At 44.4% G+C, this 24,063-nt stretch overlaps 1 protein-coding gene and 1 long non-coding RNA gene across 4 annotated transcripts in view; one reads left to right on the top strand and one right to left on the bottom strand.

Moving 5' to 3' along the window:
• Positions 1-24,063, bottom strand: part of LOC143267279 (uncharacterized) — a 67,446-nt gene that overhangs the window by 29,174 nt on the left and 14,209 nt on the right. The window lies entirely within an intron of this gene.
• The window catches only part of Flnb (filamin B), a 153,106-nt gene that overhangs the window by 120,837 nt on the left and 8,206 nt on the right, over positions 1-24,063 (top strand). The window contains exons 30-43 of one of the 3 annotated variants that reach the window (XM_076544551.1): positions 433-471; positions 1,190-1,292; positions 1,930-2,070; positions 4,329-4,457; positions 5,253-5,426; positions 8,130-8,288; positions 9,297-9,500; positions 10,365-10,517; positions 10,620-10,742; positions 13,702-13,968; positions 14,549-14,686; positions 16,048-16,163; positions 19,243-19,375; positions 23,284-23,460. In XM_076544551.1, the coding sequence (XP_076400666.1) occupies positions 433-471; positions 1,190-1,292; positions 1,930-2,070; positions 4,329-4,457; positions 5,253-5,426; positions 8,130-8,288; positions 9,297-9,500; positions 10,365-10,517; positions 10,620-10,742; positions 13,702-13,968; positions 14,549-14,686; positions 16,048-16,163; positions 19,243-19,375; positions 23,284-23,460 (2,056 nt within the window). Of the gene's footprint in view, positions 1-432; positions 505-1,189; positions 1,293-1,929; positions 2,071-4,328; positions 4,458-5,252; positions 5,427-8,129; positions 8,289-9,296; positions 9,501-10,364; positions 10,518-10,619; positions 10,743-13,701; positions 13,969-14,548; positions 14,687-16,047; positions 16,164-19,242; positions 19,376-23,283; positions 23,461-24,063 lie in introns of all 3 variants that reach the window. The other 2 variants (XM_006994754.4, XM_006994755.4) reach the window with 2 other exon arrangements.

Below are 24,063 nucleotides of genomic sequence, written 5' to 3'. Positions count from 1 at the left end.
CACCATTGCCCTGGTTGGTCTGACCAATAGCTACAAAGCTTACTTTAGTCTCTCATGACACCACTTGTGGCTTCTGTACACATCACTTAATCATGAATTGTGGGTCCAAAGGACAAGTGCCTTGACAATTTCAGAGAGGACAGCTTTCCTTCTAAAAGGACAGAAAGAATTTATCATTCATACTGGTGGCACATGCCTATAATCCCAGCACTTGGGAGGTAGAGGTGAGGAATCGGCAGTTCAAGGCCATCCCCAGGTCCATGGAGAGTTGGAAACCAGCCTATACTACATGAGACCCTGTCTCAAAAAAAGTTACCACACCATAATAACAGACCCCTGCTGGGAGAGGGGATCGAGTTCTAACTGTAGGATCTTGGGTAACAATAACCCTCTGGTATGGTTCCCAATTGATCTCCATTTGCCACTGACTAGGCCACCGAAGGGGAAGTCACAGCCATGGAGGAGGCACCGGTAAATGCATGTCCACCTGGATTCAGGCCCTGGGTACACTTTGGTTTTCATTTTTCCTTTTTGCATTTCTGGGTTTACTTCACCTTCACTTTAGAAAAGCTGGTGCCTGCTTGTGGGAATTGCTTAAGTCCTCTGGTGTCTGGCAGTTGGTGTGTCCCCATTGATCATCCCATCATCACAATCCTACTTTCTCTGTAAGATCCACCTCCTTGTCACCACTTGCTCCCCACAAATCGCCAGCCATCATGTCTATGATCATGCTGGGTGCAGTTTTTCCCCATGTTTAAATAACAGATGGATGGCTGTTGGCAGAGCTCCTACTGACTCCAGGCTATCACTTGTACATCTGGTTTCTGTGAAGGGGCAAAGTCACCTGCTATCACTTTGTGCCACTTAAAACACACCTTCTTTTCCAGGCCACAAGCAACTAAACCTTTCCAGGTGGAGCCTCTTGGGACACAGACATTGCTCTCTCCCTTTTCCATTTTCCTGTGGGCGATTCTGGGAATTCTACAAGCACACTCTTAGCGCAAGCAGTTTCTAACAAGTGATCAATCAGTGGGACTTCTCCGACAGAGCCCATAAAAACACTAGTGGCCATACCCCCAAATTTAGGCCTTGTTGCCTTGTAGAATTCCCAGTGGTTCTGCCCCCCTGTAGCTCCACAAGTCCACACTGCTGTCTCTTTTACTAAGTGACCAGTCTCTCCTGTTTTTAGGTGACCGAAGAGGCCTATGTCCCAGTGAGTGACATGAACGGCCTAGGCTTTAAACCCTTTGACTTGGTGATTCCATTTGCTGTCAGGAAAGGAGAAATCACAGGTAAACCCTTGTGAGAGCTGCCTTACTCTTTGTCTGTTGTGCCTGTGGCCCAGAACAGTGCTGGGGAGGAGGGGGGTGACTCTGCCATACTTCAGTCCTGGCTCCTTCCCCAGTGCCCCTAAGACTGTGGAACATGTTTCTCTGAAGAGGTGGTTTGTATATAGCTTGCATTACATTCTTGAAGAAACTTGCGTTTCTCCTCAGGGTAGGAACCACATCACTGCCACGTTTCTGTTCCCCCTTTTTCCTGCTTTCTCTTATCCACTCACTTTTCCAAATATAGCTGGAAACACTGAGGTCTGTCTTACAAGTCCCTTTCTGGAAGCCCAGCCTCTCTTTCATTCCTGTTCTCTTATTAGTTTGTGGTCTTCTCAGATCCTCTTTGCACTTCTAATTTGCCTGTTGGAGATACCCTTCATTTATTTACGAGTTAGTTGTCTTCTGCATTTTCATGGAAACCAAAGGCAAGCCATAGAAAGTAAGTCTCAGTTTTCCCACCATGGTACTTGGCTGTTTAAAGCAGCATGAGTGTTCTGGGGTCTGAGAAACTTTGTAGTGAAGACATTTGTGTGTTACATCGGCTTTGTGGGGAAAGGTCGCCAGTGACCACACTGCCCTGTGTCCCTGTGTTCTCCAGGAGAAGTGCATATGCCTTCTGGAAAGAAAGCTACACCTGAGATCGTGGACAACAAGGATGGCACAGTCACTGTCAGATACGCCCCCACTGAAGTCGGACTCCATGAGATGCACATCAAGTACATGGGCAGCCACATCCCTGGTAAGTGAGATACAGCAGCTCTCTAGTCTCTTGGACATCTGGTAAACTAAGGAGCTCTCTGTGGCAGGCCCAGGAATGTCGCATTGGCTTCCCTGTAAAATCAGCCTGAAAGTCTGCTTCCGGAAGAGAGAATATACCTCGGCATCCCGGGTCATAGGGCAGGGCCGTGCAGCTCTGGTTGTTTGTCTTTGTAACTGTGTTAAATGTGGCCAAAGATCAAATACAAGGCAGACTCAGGAAGTTTGCAGGCCTGGCCTGCATGCGCTGTGGGGTGTGGGCCTTAGGACAGGGTCATATCTTAAGGCACAGGGGTTAGAAGAAGACAGATGGCCCCCAGTAGCTTCTTATTGGGGGCTAGCTTGTATTTCCTGGTCATTACCCAGCACAGTGTTAGTCCTCTTCAGTTTGCTCTTTGTAATCATTTAAATATCTTCTAATTTAATATTTTGAGTAGGTAACATGATCATACCTATAACCTCCATCTGCCTTCTCCTTACAACTGATTGTTGGTAAATTTTATGTTCAAGTTTAGAAAAATTTTAAGACCACATGCAAGGAAAAATATAGATTTAGCTGGGCAGTGGTGGCTCACGCCTTTAATCCCAGAACTCAGGAGACAGAAGCAGGAGGATCTCTGGTCTACAGAATGAGTTCCAGGGCAGCCAGGGGTACACAGAGAAACTCTGTCTTGAAAAGAATACAGATTTAAAAACCTAGCTGTCTTTTTCCCTCTGACAGCACGTCCAGGGAAGCCATGTAGGAAGCAGGTTTGTGTAGTGTTGCATCTTCACACCCTAGAGCTTTCCCTCATCTGGATGAGCCACTGTGTATATGTATCCAGGTCACCACTGGGGAGCATTTCAGCTTTTCCCACCATTGCTGTCATCACTCTTGGTATACCTGTGGGATTTGGTCCCCTGAGCAGCAGTGTCGTGGGGCCACACAGGCCTTTGTGATTTGGACAGATTGTACCGCATTGCCATCCTGGAGCAGTTAAGGAAAGCACCTGCCACTGCACATGCTTGCACAGTGGACTCTATTTTGCAGTTGTTTCTTTGCCAGTTTGGTGATTTAAAAATGCATGGTATGTTGGTGTTTTTTCCTCAACTGACATTGAGACAATTTTACATATATTTAAGTGTTGTTCCCAATTTTTTCTCTGTGGACTGACTCCTCTTATTCTTTGTCCCATTAGAGAAATTATGCTTTTGAGGTAAGAGTTAACAATACCTCTGAGTTTGCCACTTGCTTTAATTTATGTTCATAAGTATGTACAGTCCTTGTTTAAAGCCAAAAAGTTGTTCTATTTAAATATACTAATGACATAGGTACAGAGTTTAAAGACCAGTCACTTCTCAAGCTTCAGGCAGGCATTAGATATCTGTAAACTCACTTAGGAGGCTGAGGCCAGCCTGAGCTAAACAGTAAGACTATCTAAAACAGCAGCAAACTTTTCTTGGTCTTCACCCTTCCTCTCCATTGCCAGTGTGACTACCTTTTCAGAAGCTTCCTGTGTACCTACTAGCATACATATATTTATTCTGTTAAAAGAATGGCTTAACAATTCTTTTCTGTTACTGTGTGTGTGCATGATATATATGTGTATGGGCACCCATGCCAAAGTGTGCATGTGGAAGTCAGAGGAAAATTTTATAGAGTTAATTCTCTCCTTTTCTAGGGATCACATGCAGGTCATTAGGTTTGCATAAGTTTTTTTTTACCTGCTGAGCCATCACACCAGCCCCTCTGAAGCAATGTCAATGTTGTATATAAAGACAGTTTGCTTTGTCTCTTTAATGTGGCACACCATGGTTAATTTCTCAAGTTAGTACACATGGATTCTTTAATGTTCTGTGGGTAGATCAACTCCCTGTTGTTAGATGCTAAAGTCTTTTCTAGTTGCACATGAATCCTAGGAATTAAAACGCTTTAATAGGGATGGGAATGGCAGTGGACAAAGAGGACCACTGTGGGGTCCATTTTTCAAGATGATCTTCCTAGATCAAGAGGTCTTACATTTTGAATGGCATGACACAGCCTTTGCTCTAGTAAACAGCTCCTACCTCCACATGATACAGATGCCTCTTTCTCATTTGCCAAGCTGAGATGAAATCTCCTACATCAGCTCCACCTGCCCCTCTGGTCTAGGACAGCCTCTGCCTGCTAATAGGTGAACATTAAAGTACTGCCTGTTATCTGAGGTAGCCATTTACCACTTTAATGTTTCTCAATTTTGTTTCTGTCTTTGGCAAATGCAGAGAGCCCTCTCCAGTTCTATGTGAACTACCCCAACAGTGGGAGTGTGTCTGCATATGGTCCAGGCCTTGTGTATGGAGTAGCCAACAAAACTGCCACATTCACCATCATCACAGAGGATGCAGGAGAAGGTACTGCATGGTTTATATGTTTATGTACTTGTAGCCTTCCATTTGGAGAGATAATGAACATGATTGAAAGATGCTGGGCGTGGTGGCACACATGTAGTCCCAGATACTCAGGCTGACATGGGAGCATCACTTGAGCCAAGGAGTACAAAACCAACATAAGCCATAGAGAGAGAGAAACCTCATATCAAAAGAAAACAATCACTGTTATATGGTAGTATTTGTCTCATTTTCTCTCATATAAAAATCCGTCTCCTACCCAAAATAGGAATGTTTAAATTCTTATGATCTGAATGAAATCAGATTTGTATTATAAACTATTTCATGTGACTCTCTGAGAATTCAAGTGGGCTTTTGGTTGAAAATGGTTTTATTTTTGTTCATTTTGCTCATTAGTCCTCTGGACCTCCCACAAGTTATTTAGCTGTACATTCTTGCTGAAGTGCTATTGCCAACCACAATATTCAGATTCCTAAGCCTGTGATTCTGATGGTGGCATCCACCCTGACCACTGTGACAGTCTGTGCTAGCCCATCCTGTGTATGTTTGATTCATAGCACTCTGTCTCATCTTTATCTCTCGGATCCTGGAGAGCTGGAATTATTTAAGCAGGTGGTGCAGGTGCAGTCTAGAGTGGTGTGTTTTCCCAATAGGCTTTCCCCTGTAGATTACATAGTTTTGATACTTATGGAATGTGTCGGTTTTCTGTCCCTAGTGTCAGGGTCCCCATGGATGAATTGTCCCTATGGAAATAAGGAGACTCTTTCTAACTGCTCTCCTTTCATGCTCCACTCACAGGTGGTCTGGATTTGGCCATTGAAGGACCCTCAAAAGCAGAGATAAGCTGCATTGACAACAAAGATGGAACATGTACAGTGACCTACTTGCCCACCCTGCCAGGCGACTACAGCATCCTGGTCAAGTACAATGACAAGCACATCCCTGGCAGCCCCTTCACTGCCAAGATCACAGGTAGAGGGGTTGTCCAGCTTACAGGAACTTCTCATGGGAGGTCGAACTGTGCCTGACCCACCCCCTCTCATCAACCTGGAATGGCAAGCTAGTCACTTAGGTTTCACAGACTCAGGAGAAACCAAGTCCCAGGCTCAGGGTGTCTAAATCCCTCCTCGCATAATGAAGAAAAAACAAAAGTTACCCCCTAGAAATCAAGCCTTCAACTACAGGCTTCAAGATAATACTGACAGCTGAGTTCAGGAACTAAAGAGGCCTATCAGCATTGTACTACATAAGGTATCTACTCCTTTCTACTGATCAGAAAACTGAAGTTTGGAGAGAGAGCCATTTAGTCAAGGTCACTGGTATTCAGAGGCTAGTTGTCCCATTCCATGGCCCATGCCCCTGTCCTCTGTTCTGCTTGCTGGCTTGGAAATATACAGTGGGTTCTCAGGAAGATGTGAAAATCAAGGTTCTTGCTGCCTCCAAGGTACTTAGACCTGTTTGAAGCAAGTAGCAACACTGTGGGGAGAGGGATTCATGATTATCTGGGAAATTCCCAAGGGCATGGCAGCAGGTGGGAACTGCCTTCTCTTGCCAAAGATTCCTTAAATTTTTTTTCTTTTAATTCACAATACAAAGTAATGACTTTTATTATGAAATTTTCATACATTCTAGTTCATAGTCTTTCCCCATTGCCCTCTCCCACTGCCTGCCTCTCAATTGCCCCCCTTCCTGTTTTTATTTTGCATGTATTCTATTATTTTCATTTCCCCTACCTACCCATCTCTTAAGATAGCTTCTTTCCATTTCATGGTCCCCTACACACACACACACACACACAGCATACACACGAGTATGTGATGGAAAATATGTGGTATGATCTTTCTGAGTCAGCCTAATTTAATTTAATAAGATGACTTACATCCATCTGTTCTTCTGCAGATATCATTTCATTTTTTAAATATTGTTCATGCAGCACATTTTCTTTATCCTTTCATCTGTTGATGGGCATCTAGGCTCGTTCTGTTTCTAACTATTGTGAATAGAGCAGCAAGGAACTTGGATGTGCAGGTATTTCTGTGGTGTGTTGGTTTAGAGTCTTTCAGGAGTGATATAAATGGGTCAGTTGGTAAATCTACTTCATTTTTTTTTTTTGACAAGCATTATTCTTTTTTTTTTTTTAAATACCGAAATGCCGTTTATTGAAGGAGGGAGGAGGTCTTAAATACAGGCTTACAGTACAATGGGAGAACCCTGGAGGGCAGAAGTTCGCTACAGATGTTTTACAATCTTGCATCTAAGCTGTTAATGCCCATTATGCAGCATACATAGACAAGGAACTTCCCTTAAGCATTCAGGAGGGTGAAACCCGGAAGGGAATTAGCATTGGGAGGATATCAAGGTCAAGGTCAGCAAGCAAGGCAACAGTCATCCAAAACAGGGGCCAGGGTCCTGCAGGTCCCCCTTTTACTAATAAATGAGCTTCTGACTTAGGTTGCATGGGACATCAGCAGGTCACCTTACCTGTCATGGAGATGACTGCCCAGGCCACACAGGCACTCTGTCTTAGGTTGGTGAGCACCCTCCAAGTATTACCGTCTCTGAATACTCATTATCATACAGGCTCAATCGTGTGTGAGCTGCAGAGTTAACTGCTGCCAAAGATCTCGAAGATTTCAATTTTTTGAGAACCTTATGCACTGATTTTCATAATGGGCTGTATCAGTTTACATTCTCATCAGCAGTGAATAAGGGTTCCTCTTGCTAGCATTACTCGTCCTTTGAGTTATTGATGATAGCCATTCTGATTGGTGTAAGATGGAATCTCAAAACAGACCAGGTGATGGTAACACACACCTTTAATCCCAGCACTCAGGAGGCAGGCAGATCGCTGAGTCGAGGCCAGCCTGGTCTCTACAGAGCAAGTTCCAAGACAGTGAGGGCTTCACAGAAAAACCCTGTCTCAAAAAAAATAAAAAATAAAAAATAAAAAAGCCAAGGTGGGGGATCTCAAAACAGGTTTAATTTGCATTTTCCTACTACCTAAGGATATTGAGCACTTTTTAAAAATATTTATTAACCACTTGTATTTCTTTTGAGAACTGTTATTAAGCAATATATTTATTTTTATTTTTACTGTTTAATTTCTTGCAGTTCTTTATATATTATGCATATTAATGCCCTATTTGATGTGTATTTAGACTAAGTTTTTTTCCCAGTTCTATAGCACTCTGACATTTTGTTTGCTGTGCAGAAACTGTTTAATTTCATGTAATCCCATTTGTCAATTTGGGGATTATCTCCCATGCTATTGGAACCCTTTATAAAACTTTTTTTTCCTGTTTCCTCCTGCAGTTTCCAAGTTTCTAGTTTCACCTTGAGGTCTTTGGTCCCTTTTGAATTGAGTTTTGAGCAGAGTGAGAAAATGATATTTAGTTTCATTCTTCTATATGTCAAAGATTCCTTTGAAAGTTAGTTCATGAATATTTGCAGCTCAGGTTCCTTCCAGCTTCTTGTCTTCCTTTGAATCAGTCATAACCACCCATCATCCTCCTACATTGATCATAAAACACTTATTGTCAGAGGCACATGCTTATTGTATACCTGTGGAAAATAGATTCTTGACTGCTCATCTCTAAGTGCCGTGTGTACTATGTGCTCTGGACAGCTGGAACTAAGCTAGCACATGTGATAGGAGCTGTGTTGGCTTTTTTTCAGATGATAGCAGACGCTGCTCACAAGTGAAGCTAGGATCAGCTGCCGACTTCCTTCTGGATATCAGTGAGACTGACCTCAGCACACTGACAGCCAGTATTAAGGCCCCATCTGGACGTGACGAGCCCTGTCTACTGAAGAGGCTGCCCAACAACCACATTGGTGCGCTTTGGACTGCCTGCATGGTGGGGGGAATCAGGGACTCCTCACTCTTCCCTTAGGAAGTGGGTAGTACATTGCAGTATGCTACAGTAAACCTGTATCACATGTGTATGCCTCTGCATTTGTGTTAACCTCCCTGGATACTGGGTTGTTGCAAAGTAAGGGACTCCTATTTCTAATTTTGAGAATATACCATCATATTAGCTACTTTTCTCACTAATGTGACAAAATACCCAACAAAAGCAGCTGAAGAAAGGAAAGGTTTGTTTGGACTTAGGGTTCAATGGTACAGTCCATCATGGTAGGGTTATGAAAGGTGACAGAGCAAAACAGCTTGTCACATGGTATCTTTGTTAGGGTCTCTATTACTATAAAGAGACACCATGACCACAGCAACTCTTATAAAGGAAAACATTTAATTGTGGTGGCTCACTTACAGTTCAGAAGTTTAGTCCATTATCAACATGGCAGGAAGCAAGACAGCATGCAGGCAGACATGGTGCTGGAGAAGGAGCTAAGAGTTCTTACATCTTGATTCACAGGGAACAGGAATTGGTCTGAGATACTGGGTGTGGCTTGAGCATATATGAGAACCTCAAAGCCTGCCTCCACAGCGACACACTTTCTCCAAGACCATACCTACTCCAAGGCCACACCTCCTAATAGTGCCACTCCCTTTGGAGGCCATTTTATTTCAGACCTCCATGAGTGGCATCTGCAGTCAGGAAGCAGAGACAGATGAACACTGGTTCTCGGTTTGACTTACTTTATACAATCCAGAACCCAGCCCATGGGTCTGCTGCCAACTTTGAGGTTGGCTCTTCCCACCTGAGTTAACCTAATCAAGAAATGTCCTCAACAGACACACGTAGGGTCTTTCTCCTGGATTATTCTATATCCAGTCCAGTTAACCATGAATACATTCTGTTGTAACCGTTCTCCTCCCCAACTTCTCCTTCATCCTTTCTCCACCTCCACTTACAAACCTCCACCTGTGTTCTGGTTCAGGTATTTCTTTCATCCCACGAGAGGTAGGTGAACATCTAGTCAGCATCAAGAAGAATGGCAACCACGTGGCCAACAGCCCTGTATCCATTATGGTGGTCCAGTCTGAAATTGGTGATGCGCGCCGTGCCAAAGTCTATGGCCGAGGCCTGTCAGAAGGCCGAACTTTTGAGATGTCTGACTTCATCGTGGACACAAGAGATGCAGGTCTGTGAATTAGTTTCATGGGAAATGCCTGGAGCTTGTGACAACTGGTTCATCTTTCTGTACTGCCAACTCTTTATCTCTAAACCTTCAGCCTCTGAGATTTGAGTGATTCTACCTGAATCACAAGAAAAAAACTGAGACACTGGGGATTATAACCCCATCTGCTTCTAAGATCCAAACCCAGATCCAAAAGGTCTCATAGGTCCCTGTTCTATTATGTGTACTATATCATTTTCTCAGTTCCCAGGGTCTCCTGGTCTCCTCCTAAGCAGAGTATGTTGGATTAGTTGAGCAGTGCTTTGGGCAAAATAAGGCATACCACTCCCCTCATCTCTCTTGGAGCTGCTTTGAGTTAGATTTGCCTCTCAAGCCCTACACATCCCAGTGTCTTCCTCTGTCTTCTTGAGTGGCAGAGGCAGTCGCAGCCACATTGATGAGCTCTAGACAAAGTTAGAATCCCAGAACAGAGATTGAAAAATCTCTGTGCTACTCAGTGCTCACTGTTGAGATTTCATGCTATTGAACTTTTGGGGTCTGCTGACATGGTTGATGGAGCTGTTTGTGGTTTGAAAACTCAGATAACCCCTTGAGACAGTACAGGCATTTATTGAGGAACGTATAGTTGCTCAGGACACATGTTCAAATGAGACATTGGTAGATACCTTCAAGGAAGGAGTTGTCTTAAAGCCATGGTCAGCAGATTATCCTGCTAGAGCCTTTAGCTTGCCCCCTTGCCTCCAGCTCACCAAGCCGGATACTTTCTGCTGTTTGGAAATTATTCCAATATCAAGGGTTGGGTATCCCTTCTGCATTCATCACACTCCTCTCTCAGGAGTTGTTTTAGAATAAGCTGCTGTGTTGCAGGTTATGGTGGCATATCCTTGGCAGTAGAAGGACCCAGCAAAGTGGACATCCAGACAGAGGACCTAGAGGATGGTACCTGCAAGGTGTCCTACTTCCCCACTGTGCCTGGGGTCTATATCGTCTCCACCAAATTTGCTGATGAACATGTGCCTGGTATGAGACCCCTCTGCCTTCCCTCTGTAATACTTAGGTTTTTAGTAAATGCCATCCATGCCTCTGTCAAGGCTGCTCACAGGGGCCTTCTTGGTCTTGCAGGAAGTCCATTCACTGTGAAGATCAGTGGTGAGGGAAGAGTCAAAGAGAGCATCACTCGGACCAGCCGGGCTCCATCTGTGGCCACAGTTGGCAGTATCTGTGACCTGAACCTGAAGATCCCGGGTGAGTGTGGGGAGCTTGTGGGACAGGGCAGCAGCCAGCACCTTGGGACCAAATATGGGCATGGCCTAGAGCACACTGTCCACCTTTGCACTAGGAACATTTTCATTTTACAATTTTTCTTAGTTTAAAAAAAAAGTCTCAATATGTAGCACAGAGTGGCTTCAAACTTGTGGTTGTCCTGCTTCAGCCTCTCCCATACTAGGGCTACAAGCTAAGGACACCATAATGGGCATTTTATTTTTCATAAAGGCTCATTTAGGAAAAATGTGCTTACCTCTTACCTTTTTCCTTCCAAATGAAAATAGTTTTGTTGCATTGCCTAAGGGGAACGAGCATAGATCTGCTTTTAGATTTACTCTTTGCCAATGAAAATAATGTCAGTGAGAAACATGATCCTACTGATGCCAATATTGGAAGTATTTAGGAGGTGGAACCTAGCTGCAATTCATCTTTTTTATCCTTAACATGAGAACTAGACCTTTGCTACAAAGCTGGGTGGGCCCCATTGAACTGCTTCGTGGTAAATTGTTTTTCTCAGAGGCTGCATGCACTGTAAGCAGGCCAACAGCCTAGCTAAAATGTGGCTGGGGTCTTTGTGTACAGAGAATCCCTGTGTCAGTGAAAGCATCAAGACTCCTCTACCCACAAACTGGCAGGGCCTGTGGAGTTGCACAAACTATGGCGAAGGGAAAGGTAGGGGAGATAGCTACATTGGTAAAGTCTTTGCTGCACAAGTATGAGGACTTGAGTTCTATCTCCAGAACTTACATTTGAAAAAAAAGAAACACCAGGTGTGATGGTGCCTGTGTATGTAATCCCAGCACTGGGGATGTAGAGACAGAAGGTCTTAAAAAAAAAGGTGGATGGCTCCTACAGAACAAGACTATCCTCTGGCCTATGTGCTCTCACACACACACACACACACAGATGTATGCATCCACTCATATGCACCTGAAAACATATACACATGCACAAGATGCACATGTCTGATCTTAGGAGGAAGGAGGCTCTTTCCCAGCACTTCACATTCTCTTTTCCCTCCCTTCTTAGCTGTAGTCAGTGGGTTCTTATACATGTACAACATCATAGTCCAGTGTAAATATAGTTAACATCTCTTTACTATAGTCAAGATCACTTTTTTAAACTGGTATTTGAATGTGATGGCACACAGTTCATGTGCTTCAAGATGGAGGAAGATGGGTGGCCAGGACAGGGGTTGCTGGCCAGTGCATTTGGACATGGCCATGCTTTGGTAAACTGTCCTCCAGAAATGTATCGGATCCTGTTTCTCCCCATCATCCACCAGCAGGAGGCACTTTCATTTCATTCTGCTGGGAAACTCTGGTATCACCATTTTAGTCTTGTCTCTTAAGATTACTTATGATGTGGACTTTGCTTTGCTCTCCACTTTTCATTTTGCAAATTACCCGTTGTCTTCTTTTTGTGGGCTTTCACTTGAATACTGGTTTCTGAGTAGTGTGGACATCTGTGTTAAGCCTCTTCTGGCTCTTGGTCATTCTTTTCAGTTACTTGATAGCAGAGGAGTCTGCAGGAGACACTCTCCCTCATTATCCACTCAGTCCTCTCTCATCTGTTAGAGTGGAGAGAGTTCATTTGTTCCTGGGGACCCAGGCCACACTGGGTATCTTAGTCACAAAGTAGCATATCTTGACAACTAATAGACATTCACTTCTCCCAGCTCTAGAAGCTGTGCCTCAAATTGAACTAGCATGAGTAGATTCCTTTTTCTGGGTTGCAGATGGCCAACTTGTATGCTCATGTGGTGAAAGGAGGGAGAAGAGCTTGCTGGGGACCCACCTAATGGCACTAAGTCATCATGAGGACTCCACTTAGCCCATTGTATCTGGGTTTTCTCCCATGTGCCTCTCTAGAGCCATTATTCTGTGGGGTAGAGTTTGCCAGAGGAATTTGGCAGAGGCATGGATATTGGGTCCATAGCATGGCATGACCACTCCTCAACCTCTCTTCCTTTCTCTGTCCATAGGATACAGAATCATGAACTGCTACACGGTGCAGTTTTATTTGGGCTGTAGGTGATGGCAACATCCAGTGCCACCCGCTTGTCTCCTCCGTGCCAGTGCAGGCACAGTTGTCTATGTGATGTGAGCAGCTTATAACAGACATGATTGCTTCCTGGTGCTTGTAACCCAAGGCATTGCTTTTCTGAGAGTGTGGCCTCTTGACCTCTGTTTGCTGACAGCTTTGCTCAAGCATGGTTCTTCCTTTGCCATTGAGACTGGCATGTGTTCACTTTGTCTCTGGATGCATATGACCTTGCTGCCTGGAAGAAGCACCAAAGCTTGACAATAAGAGATGAAGGCTCTTTGGGCCAGTCAGATGGCCCAGTGGCCAAGGGTACCTGCTACTAAGCCTGATGACCTAAGTTGGATTCCCTGGACCCACATGTTGGAAGGAAAGAAACAACTCCAAGTTGTCCTCTGACTTCTACATGTATACTATAGCACATGTGCTCATATACATACATATATACACAATACATACATTCTTTAAACTGTAAGAGAGAGAGTTAGGAAGGCTGTTGTGTTTTCTACCTTCTCTCTATAGAGAAGAACTTGTCTATGCATGACAGATGGCACATCACTTTTTCATAGAAACACATGGGTTTTATTATATACTGTACCTTCCAGCATAGGTCCTAGTTTGAAGTTGCCATGTAGAGGTAACTGGGCTCCAGCCAGGAAAGCTGTTGACATATCTAAATGGGACAGGAAGCTTTAATGTCCCTAGAAGGCTATCAGTGCTGGTAGGGCCTGCCCTTCATGCTGGCCACAGGAAGGCAGGCCTCTAGCCCAAAAGGGAGTCCAAGCACCTCACACCTCTGGGCTGTACCTGCCTCACCCTTCTCTGCTTGCCCTCTGTGCTCTGCCTGGCCCCAGGCCATTGCCCTAACTCTCTTCTCCCAAATTTCTACTCTCAGAAATCAACAGCAGTGACATGTCTGCCCACGTCACCAGCCCCTCTGGCCATGTCACCGAGGCAGAGATTGTGCCTGTGGGGAAGAACTCCCACTGTGTCCGATTTGTGCCCCAGGAGATGGGTGTTCACACAGTCAGTGTGAAGTACCATGGACAGCATGTAACAGGAAGCCCCTTCCAGTTCACCGTGGGGCCCCTTGGTGAAGGGGGTGCCCACAAGGTTCGAGCAGGAGGCCCTGGCCTGGAGAGGGGAGAAGCAGGCATCCCAGGTAAGAATTTGAGAAAGGTCTTAACTAGCAACAAGTAAGTTTACACTGTATCCATTGCTCTAAAGAGATTAATGCTAGTGGGTGGCTATAAGGGACATTCCTTAGCTTTTAAAGCTAAGATTAGGAATTGCTCACCTACACAAAGCCAGATGGGCTTAGACAGATTTTCCTGAGTCTAACGTTAGTGTACATTAAGTCTCTGAAGAGGAGAGCAGTAACTATTTCCAGTGCATTTCTTAAGAACTGGTGTTCTGTGCAACACAGTAGAATGCTGCAAAACTAATTGAGGGGTCCCCTCCTGCTATGGCTGCTGTGGGAAGAAGTATGGGGGAATCTGAACACTCATCCTCTTCTGGTTTGGTTGGGTTTGAGTGTATTCCCTGCTGCCACATTCCACATGAACTTCATGATTGTCGGGGGTGCTTCAGAAACTGCAATGGTGGCCTTTGCCTTGGACCTGCTTGGGGCTAGGGCAGAAGGAAAGTGCTGGCAGGAGTCTGGACCTGTGCTGCTGGCTGAGCTAGAAGAGGGGCAGGGGCTATCAGGCTCTCTCACTAACCGGGTGTTTCTTTGCTCTCAGCCGAGTTCAGCATCTGGACCCGGGAAGCAGGTGCTGGAGGCCTCTCCATTGCTGTGGAGGGCCCTAGCAAGGCCGAGATTACATTTGATGACCATAAAAATGGGTCATGTGGTGTGTCTTATATTGCCCAAGAACCTGGTATGTACTCAAGGGTTGACTTAGGATGTTTTTCTTGCTTGGAGATGGTTTAGTTGCCAGGATCATAAATTTATCAAGTTAGGTCAACAGGCATTTGCATGTGGGGGCACATGGGAGAGCCTTCTAGAACTTCAAATGTAGAAAACAGGACTCCAAGAGAGGAGGATCCTTGTTCTTTCTCATCATCTCTTGTCTTACTGGTGGTCTCTGCTTGCTTCTTTCATTCCCTAATTTTTATTTATTTATTTGTTTGTTTGTTTGTTTATTTTTATTTATTTATTTTTGGTTTTTTGGTTTTTCGAGACAGGGTTTCTCTGTGTAGCTTTGTACCTTTCCTGGAACTCACTTGGTAGCCCAGGCTGGCTTCGAACTCACAGAGATCCGCCTGGCTCTGCCTCCCAAGTGCTGGGATTAAAGGCATGCGCCACCACCGCCCATGCTTGCTTCTTTCAAATGATTCATTCTGTCTACCAGTCAGCCAGCCATTCTGCCTGCAGGGGACCTGGCTACTCTAAGAGAGTGGCCTTGACATCTGAGAACCCAGGCTTTGTCACCTTTTGTGTGCCTGAGACCCTTTGGACATCTGATAAAACCTGTCCTCAAGATAGTTTTTTGGCATACACAACATAAAGTACATCAAATCATAAAAGAAATCAATTCTATTTAACTGTTGTGGGACCCAGGTGTGGCAGCCTGTGCCACCTGGAAGACTGAGGTAAAATGATTGCCAGGACTGTGAAACCAACCAGAATCTTATATAGTGAGCTCTAGGCTGACTTGGGCTGCAAAGTGAACCTTGTCTCAAATAAATAAAACTATATTAAAATATAGTTATCAAATACATAGTAGTGAAATCTACATGACTTAATAAATATGCTAAACTATAAAATTTGGTGAAGGTACATTGATCTTAACTGCAAAGTAGTGATGAGTGTAAGTGATAATGTCAAGATAGCTATAATGATTAAAATGGAATGAAAACATCTTGATATATAATGTATAATATTGGCGATAAAAGGCACAGGTACTTCTCGTGTACTGTGTTTTCTAGTTTTTATTTCTGATGACAAATCCTTTCAGTTAGAGATTAGTGAAAATATGGATGCTGCTGCTTTTCCTATTCAAGCTCCTGGGTCTCTGAGATCTTATACACAGCCGACCCTGTGGACTCCGGTCAAGAATCTCTGACCTTACCCAACTAAAAAAATCCTACTGCCTCAGTGTTAGCCAGGTGACCCTCTATCAGCCAGTCAACTGTAGCCTCAGGAGTGCTAGTCTCTGAAGACATTTGAGCCCAGCTTAAGCCAGTGGCCACTATGGAAATACCTTTCTGAAATGGTGGGGCTTTCCTATCCCAACAGGTAACTACGAGGTGTCTATCAAGTTCAACGATGAGCACATCCCCGACAGCCCCTACCTGGTACCCATCATCGCACCCTCAGACGACGCCCGATGCCTCACTGTTATGAGCCTTCAGGTGAGACGCAAGGAAGCATCCATCTCCTTGGCCACAGGCCGACCAGTGAGGCTCCGGGACTCCTGAGGCCACTTTAACCCTCTGTTGGGGTCTAAACCCTTATTGACAGTTGGCACCAGATGTTGCCAGTCATATGGTAGTAGTCCTGTGGCAGGGTCACCTCCTTATGCCCTCAGGACAAAAGACAGTTTGAGCAAGCACAGACTTGGTGAACAATACACCTTACCACTCAGGGACAAGTTTGCTTATAAATATGTATTCAAGAGAAACAAAGGAAGCCTGTGAATCATTGGTTAAGGGAGCAGGAGGGCTTTCAGAACAGAACAGATAATGTTCACAGTCTAGTGATTTTTAGCTATAATGATTGTTGGCTTCCTTTCCTAAAGTTAACTGCATTTTTTTTTAATTAGGGTGCTTTGTTTATGATAAGTGTATGAGGAACTATGCTGAGAACTTTCTCAGTGTTACTTCAGTAAAGCCTTGCAGCACCCTGATAGGCAGCTTCTCTTGACCTATTTTTTTTTTTTTTTTTTTTTTGGTTTTTGGTTTTTGGTTTTTGGTTTTTCAAGACAGGGTTTCTCTGCGCAGCTTTGCGCCTTTCCTGGAGCTCACTTGGTAGCCCAGGCTGGCCTCAAACTCACAGAGATCCGCCTGGCTCTGCCTCCCGAGTGCTGGGATTAAAGGCGTGCGCCACCACCGCCCGGCTTTGACCTAATTTTAAAGATGGTACAGAGTGATTCTAGTGAGGAACCACCTAGTATGAGGTGGCAGAGTGAGATCTCTGTCCCCAAAATCCTGCTCCCCTGTGATTGTGACTGCACTTCGCTTCAGTCTCACCACCACTAATGTGGAGATACCTGAGTGTCCAGTCTACTACAATGGCAGCAGGTGTACATGCTAACAGACACACACACACACACACAGGGTTACATTATTACCAGGGCCAAATTGAGAATCACTGGAGCTCAAGACACTGAACTTGTTTGAATTAAGAGAAGCAAGTAGGTTGTAGAGTAACACCAGAATACCCAAATTTAGTTTTAGTTAATGGTGTTTCTAAATAGCTTTAGTTATCCCAGTTCTTAAAAATAAGTATTTTTAGAATTGGTTAAAATCCAATCTTGCATTTGGAATGTGTCATAGAGCAACTAGTTGCACTTTTGGTTTACATTCAAGAGAGATTCCAATCTTATGCTGGCTGAGAAACTTGGACTACTGCTAGTTAGAGACCCAGATAGAAGCCACACCAGAATCCCAGTCTACAGATTGATGAATGAGGTCTCAACTGGAGAGCCCCAGAGGTCCTAACTGGTCGCTGTGGTGTAGATGTCTTTCTTGTGTTTCATTTAAAGGCTTCTTAACAGGAGTTTCTTTTGTGGCCGACTTAACTAAAACCTATAGAGGGAGATAAACACAGCATTTGTTGAGGGCAGAGAGCTGCCCCGCTGCATCTGAAGATCTCTTTTCAGAGCTTCAGAGGCATTTATCTCCCTCTTGAGGATTAAGTGGCAACAGACTCAGGTAACAAAGACGACTTCTCAAAAGCTGGTTCTGAGCAGTCCTCTCCTGCAAACTTCTTCTAAGCCTTCCTGTCACAGTTTGCTCAAAGTATTTCAGTAAGTATGTAGTCACTCCATGCCGAGGGATATGTAAATTATTTATCAGGGCCTCAGCGGAGGCCTGAACAACATCTGGTACTGGTTAGACGTGAGAAACATGTTTTGTTTTATCTGGCGTTTTAGACTTTGTAGAAAAGTGGAGTTGGCTGGGAAGGAGAGAGTGTAGGGGTGATCTGGAAATTAAAGAATCCTTAAGTTTGTATTATGTCTGCTCTCCCTAGGCTATAACCTCCAGACAGCAGAGTTCATAGAACACTCTGCATACTCCACATCTCCACAGTGTAGTTTAATAGTCACTTGCCACATGTGGCTGCTGAATTAAGATGCTAGAGAAACTGAATTTTTGTCATATAATTTAAAGTGCTTTAAGTTGATGTGTTTTGGCCTGAGGGTAGGGACTAACCCATGGGACATAGTGTTGTTAGGGCCTGCTCGGACCAGTGTTCAACCTCCTCATGGTATTTCTTGAAACATTGTCAGAATCTTCGTTTAATTGTGTTCTGGATGACTCCTTTACATACTAAGTGTGAGTCCTACTGCATCTGAGGAATGACTGGCTGTTCTAGCAAGTTCAAGCCAAAACTGGAGCATATAAAAACCTTTCCTGGATAGCATGGGCCAATCATAATAAAAAAAATGTTGCTTTGTTTTAAGTACCTAGTGCTTAAGCCATTCTTCCAAGAATGTATACTTTCTAAGACAGGATGAAAGTGAAGCCGACCCAGGAAAGAACAAAGGCCACACATTTTGGATTTGCATTTTTGTGGAGCAGAGGCAACTTCTAAATACATATTTAACAATGTGCTGACATTTTTGGAGTCTTCTCATGTATGGGCCAGGCCCTGGGCTGAGTCTTTATCATAATTTCATGTGCTCTTCATAATAGTTCCCTGAAATAGGACCAGTTAGTTTGTGCATTTTACAAGCAAGGAAATTGAGACTCAGATTTAACAACTTTGTTTTATTACTAAGAAAAAGTAGTTACTCCAAGTGCAGCCTAATTTATACATGTAGCCCTTTATACATGTATCAAAAGTGCTGCCCATTCCTGCCCTTGACTTAAAAAATAATAACAAAAAAAGCAAACATAGTATTTGTTTGGCTCATGTCATGAAACCTGTTCCCAGACTCCTCCTAAAAAGGAATCTGATGATGTTGGGGGGGGGGGTGACGACTTAGCAGGAAAGACCTGAGTGTTTTGGACTGGAGTGTCTCAAGTCTCCAATCTCAGAACCATCTCTCCCACCCTGAATGTTTTTAATATAAGCATGCAGTGTGTGTTTCTGTTTACTAGTAGAAATGTAGAAGCATCAGCAGCCCAGTTTCATTGCCAAGTGTTTGGGAGAGTATTCTGAGCCTACAACATGAGAATTCCCACCTGGAGCCCTACTTTGGGTCAGTGTGTGTGCTTCTGAGCAGGAACCAGTTGCCATTTATTAATTTATTTATTAAATTCTCAGGAATCAGGATTAAAAGTTAACCAGCCAGCATCCTTTGCTATAAGGTTGAATGGTGCAAAAGGAAAGATTGATGCAAAGGTGCATAGTCCCTCAGGAGCGGTGGAAGAATGCCACGTGTCTGAACTAGAGCCAGGTAAGCATCAGGGCTGGCATGGGGGTCTCAACATCAGTGTTTCCGGCAGAACTTCCTACCACTGTGCCTCCTAGGGCAGGACTCTCCAGCCATCAAACTGCCAGAGCCTTCAGATCCTTTCTGCTGCTGCTAGACCTCATTCATAAAATAGGGTGGACACATTGCCAGGAATACAGACTCTTGTCTTGTGACATTAGTGCCCTTCTTCTCTCCTTTCTTTAAACAAGTTCTCCTTTATTTTCTGTTACTTTTATCAGATTCCCTTTACATGACAATAACAATTTTCAATTGTATTTTAGCAAAACCATACAGTTTTATTGTATTGTTGACTTTATGGCATAAGAAAGGATATTTTGTCTTACTCCAAGAGAATATAGGTCCCTAGGGCTTGATACCTCAGATTTATGGGGCTCTCTGATGTCAATCAACTTTAAAGAGGCTATTTTGTCAATGAACATTTATTATATGTTAGAGATTTGGCAGGAAGGTAAAGCTAGTTAATATACAATTCTACCCTCAAAATACTACTCATGTTAGTATGTACCTATATTCTTAATATTTGAAAATCTGAAGCAAGAAAACTTCAAGTTCAAGGCCAGCCAGGGCTACATAGTAAGGCTCTATCTCAAAACAAAAATAAAAACAAACAAAAAGCAGTTAAAAAAAAAAAAAAGCAACTAGTGGTTGGAGAGATGGCTCAGAGGTTAAGAGCACTGGCTGCTCTTCTGGAGATCCTGAGTTCAATTCCCAGTAACCACTTGGTGACTCACAACCATCTTCAATGAGATCTGGTGCCCTCTTCTGGCCTGCAGGCATACATGCAGGCAGAGCACTGTATACATAATAAATAAATGGTTAAAACAAAAAAAAAGGGGGGGGGAGGGGAATTAGTTCTAGCCAAAATTAGTCATAATGAGGTAAAAACCTGCAGATTGGAGACACCCCTAAGTGATACCATAGGAAAACCAAGAAGCAGATGGTAGGGATGTGAGTAGACACGAGACGCTCTTTGCTTTCACAAGGTCAGGAGGGCTTCATTCAACATGGTCTTTGATGACAGCTACTGCTGTTGGGCATTTGCTGTGTGCTCACCTGCATCCAATGAGGATGGAAATCTAGAGCATAAGTGAACAGCTGAAGGACCCCACCCCACACAGGGCTCCCTCCTGGATCACACACAAACCACACCCACACACCCGTTTTCACAGAGAGATCCTTTATTAAGTGGGGAAGAAAAGATCAAGTGGCTGCTTTCTGACTTAGGCAGAAAAACTATAGCAAATGACCTTGTAGGTATAATTTTTAAGAAAAGAAAAAAAGGGAAGATCTATGTTAGAATGGGGTAAGATATGGTGGTATATTTTGATTGTGCATGTTAATTAGGTGAGCAAAAGCAGGCTTTTGATTGCTGGACTTTGGTACTCATCCTCACGAATGAGTCTGACATAAAGTGTCCCAATAAGGTAGTAGATCTTGATAGCTAGCTTTAGGGATGTAATCTATGATTTACAAGGGAGAGGGAAGGAGGAAGGGCCAGGCCTGCTAGGGCCCTTTAACAGCTATACGTTTCTCTCCCTCTGAAACAAATGTTGGGAGAGGGGTACCTTGACCATGTCTTGGCTAACATTAGGCTGCATCATAGAGAATGTGTTAGAACATCTGGCTGGCAAATTGAGCTGCTGCCCTGTGGGGCATTTACCCACCAACCCCACAGCTCCCCAGAGTTTTCTTGAGTGTGAGCAGCATGAAATTTAGATAGAAGGATTTATTTTGGTGAATCTTGCAGAGATAAACAGATAGAAAATAAAGGATAGCCTCGAGAGGGCCTGGAACCTTTTCCAACGGGCCCCAACTGTTTCTGCCCCAGGGTATTTATAGACGCCAAGGGGTGGAGCAAAAGACCTCACCCCCAGCACAGCCAAGTGCAGACCATTTCAGACACCTGCACTCAGGCCTGTGGTCCTAATCATCCTCTATGTGGACATGCTGGGTAAAGCCATGAGGAACCCAAAAATGGGCTCCCATACTGCCCTTGAGAAAGCAGAATGAAACAGCAGCCCCAAAGGTACAGATCCTTAGCACTTGGTGACCACTTGGCCCTAGGGTTTGAGAGTGAATTTTGAAAGGCAGCATGTAAGGATGAGGGAGATGGTTCACTTAGTAAAGTACAAGCATAGGGACCTGAGTTTGATTCCACCAGGCATACAGCTGTGATGGGATGGGGGTGGGGAGCAGAGACAAGAGGCTTTTGCTAGCCAGCCAGTCTAACAACATTAGTGAGCTCCAGGTTCAGTAAAAGAACCTATCTCAAAAAAATGAGATGAAGAGTCACTGAAGAAGATACCCAGTGTCAACCTCCAGCCTCCAGACCACACACACAAATGTGGTGTTCTGGGTGCGTGGGTACAAAGGTGCCCATACAGTTAGCAGAACTGAGGATACCTGGCTAGAGGGTGCACAGGAGTTGATCAGGGTCTCTTTCTTACTTGGAGTGTCAGATAATCAGGTGGTGGTGTTTATTAGTGTTGAGGATCTTTCCCGGAGCTGCCCTCTCCTAACCCCGCACCTGAGAAAGACTCAGTAACCAGGAATCCAATACTTATCAATTAGATGTCCATGGCATTGAGCTCAGCAGAAATTGAAATTTTCCTTGGCCCAGGCAGCCTCTGTAGTCCTAGTGATATCTAAGATCATTACTGGCATGCCATCGTTGGGGAGTTATTCATTACAATTATAGAATACCCAACTCAACACATGTAGTAATGAGGCCCATTGATTCATATAACTGCCGAGTTCAGGGTCTGGTAGATTTTAACAGTCACTAGTGGGCGTTCTCAAGGTTTCCAAAGATTTTTGTTGTGCCTTGTTTGCTTTGCTTTGTTTTCCTTTTTTGAAATCAGAGCCTCCCTTACTCTTCCTTCATTTCAAGGCTTCTTGACCTTTTTGTGGCAAGATGGTTACAGCAGCACCTGCTGTTTCATTTTTATACCATATCAGTCAAGAGACATCTTCTCAGGATTCATTTTCAGAAGTCTCAAGAGGCAAGAAATCTATAAGTCTCCAGCAGGCCTCTTCTCCTGTCTCAGTGTACTGGACACATGCCCATTCCTGAGTCACTTCCTATGACTAAAGAAATGAATTGATTTACCTTGGGGAAAGAATTTTCCCCATCCTGTTAAAGACCACATCTGGACATTGGGGTGGGGTTCACTTCCCCTGAAACATTTTGGCTTTAAGGAAGGAGGGTGGGCACTCAGTTGGGAAATGCTTGGGGAAGTGCAGTGCTGAAAGATATGGGTAGGTAGGTCTGTCTAGAACATTCCTTTGTGGAGAGTACCAGAGAAACAAAAGTGAGTCTGGGTAGAGCATTGATGGCCATGGGTTCTTAAGGAGTTCATGGAAGCAGAGACTAACTGGTTCGAAGAAGCCACATGCTATGGCATGCAAGGCCAGTCTAGGCACTCATCTGTTGACAGATGATCTTGACACATGTGGTGACCCAAAACAGAACAGCCTGACGGTTTCTGTTGCTGACAGTTGCTTGTCTCGAGCTTAATTACAGAGCCTTAATGCCAGTTGGAACTGTATTTTTCCCTTCAAGGAGCCAAATAGGGAAACGTGGTGAGAAGTGAGCTTTTCATAAAGAGCAGATTGTGAAGCAGGGGCCTCAGTGTTCTGATGAATGTTGTGAATTGGAGATTCAAAACATTTCCCAAAGGACTGATTAGGGAGACACAAGTAAGTCTAACTGGCCTTGAAATCTGTATGTTGGCTTCCAGGCACCCAGCAGAACAGAGTCTTTAAATGATTCAACACTGGCCAGCTCAGGTTGACTTGCAATTCTGTGTCCTCACTTAACTCCAGGCTGCTTACCACCCACATTTACCTTGTGTCTCTTCTCCTTCCAGATAAGTATGCTGTTCGCTTCATCCCGCATGAGAACGGCATCCACACAATCGATGTTAAGTTCAATGGGAGCCACGTGGTTGGGAGCCCTTTCAAAGTGCGTGTTGGAGAGCCTGGCCAAGCTGGGAATCCTGCTCTAGTGTCAGCCTATGGTGCTGGGCTCGAGGGGGGCACGACAGGTAAGGAACACTGCTCTGCTTGTTACTGGAGAAGCCCTAGAGCAAAGCTGGGGTAGACACCTTCAGCCCCTGGTGGCCTTCTGTGCTCTCTCCTTGGGAAAATGCCGGTGTGCACTTAGGTGGGCTTTGGAAACCCATTATTTAAACCAGGATAAATCCAGAGCAAGGCCTGTATTGTTACACCTCGTTACTGTTTATTGTAGCCCAGATATCTTTCTTCAACAAGTTCCTCAGCCTTAAGGGCAGGATGGTGACAGCCCAGTGTCCTTAACTTTGAGGGGGTTTTTTGCACAGAATTGTGGTGCAGCTCCTGGGCTTACAGCAGCCTGCTCCCAGCACTGAAGCAGCCTGAGCTCTCCCACAGCCTGTCTCCTGAGGTGAAAAGGCTGATGGTGCAGGAGTCCTCACTTTATAGATCTGTTCTGCCCCCTTCTATAGGTGTGATCGTCACTAGCCAGTCGCCGAGTTGCGGAGGCTTTCCCACTTGCTGCCTGTTCCTGGGCTGACATGGTGCTGAGTGGCCAGTTCGACCACATAGTTGATTCCTTAACAGACAAATTCCTAACTCAACTTTAATTTTGTGGAAGTTACCTCACTGAAAGG

The sequence above is a fragment of the Peromyscus maniculatus genome, chromosome 9 (assembly GCF_049852395.1).
Source record: "Peromyscus maniculatus bairdii isolate BWxNUB_F1_BW_parent chromosome 9, HU_Pman_BW_mat_3.1, whole genome shotgun sequence".
Taxonomy (NCBI): domain Eukaryota; kingdom Metazoa; phylum Chordata; class Mammalia; order Rodentia; family Cricetidae; genus Peromyscus; species Peromyscus maniculatus.
The sequence above is the reverse complement of the archived record's forward strand: the minus strand, read 5'-3'. Positions and strand labels throughout refer to the sequence as shown.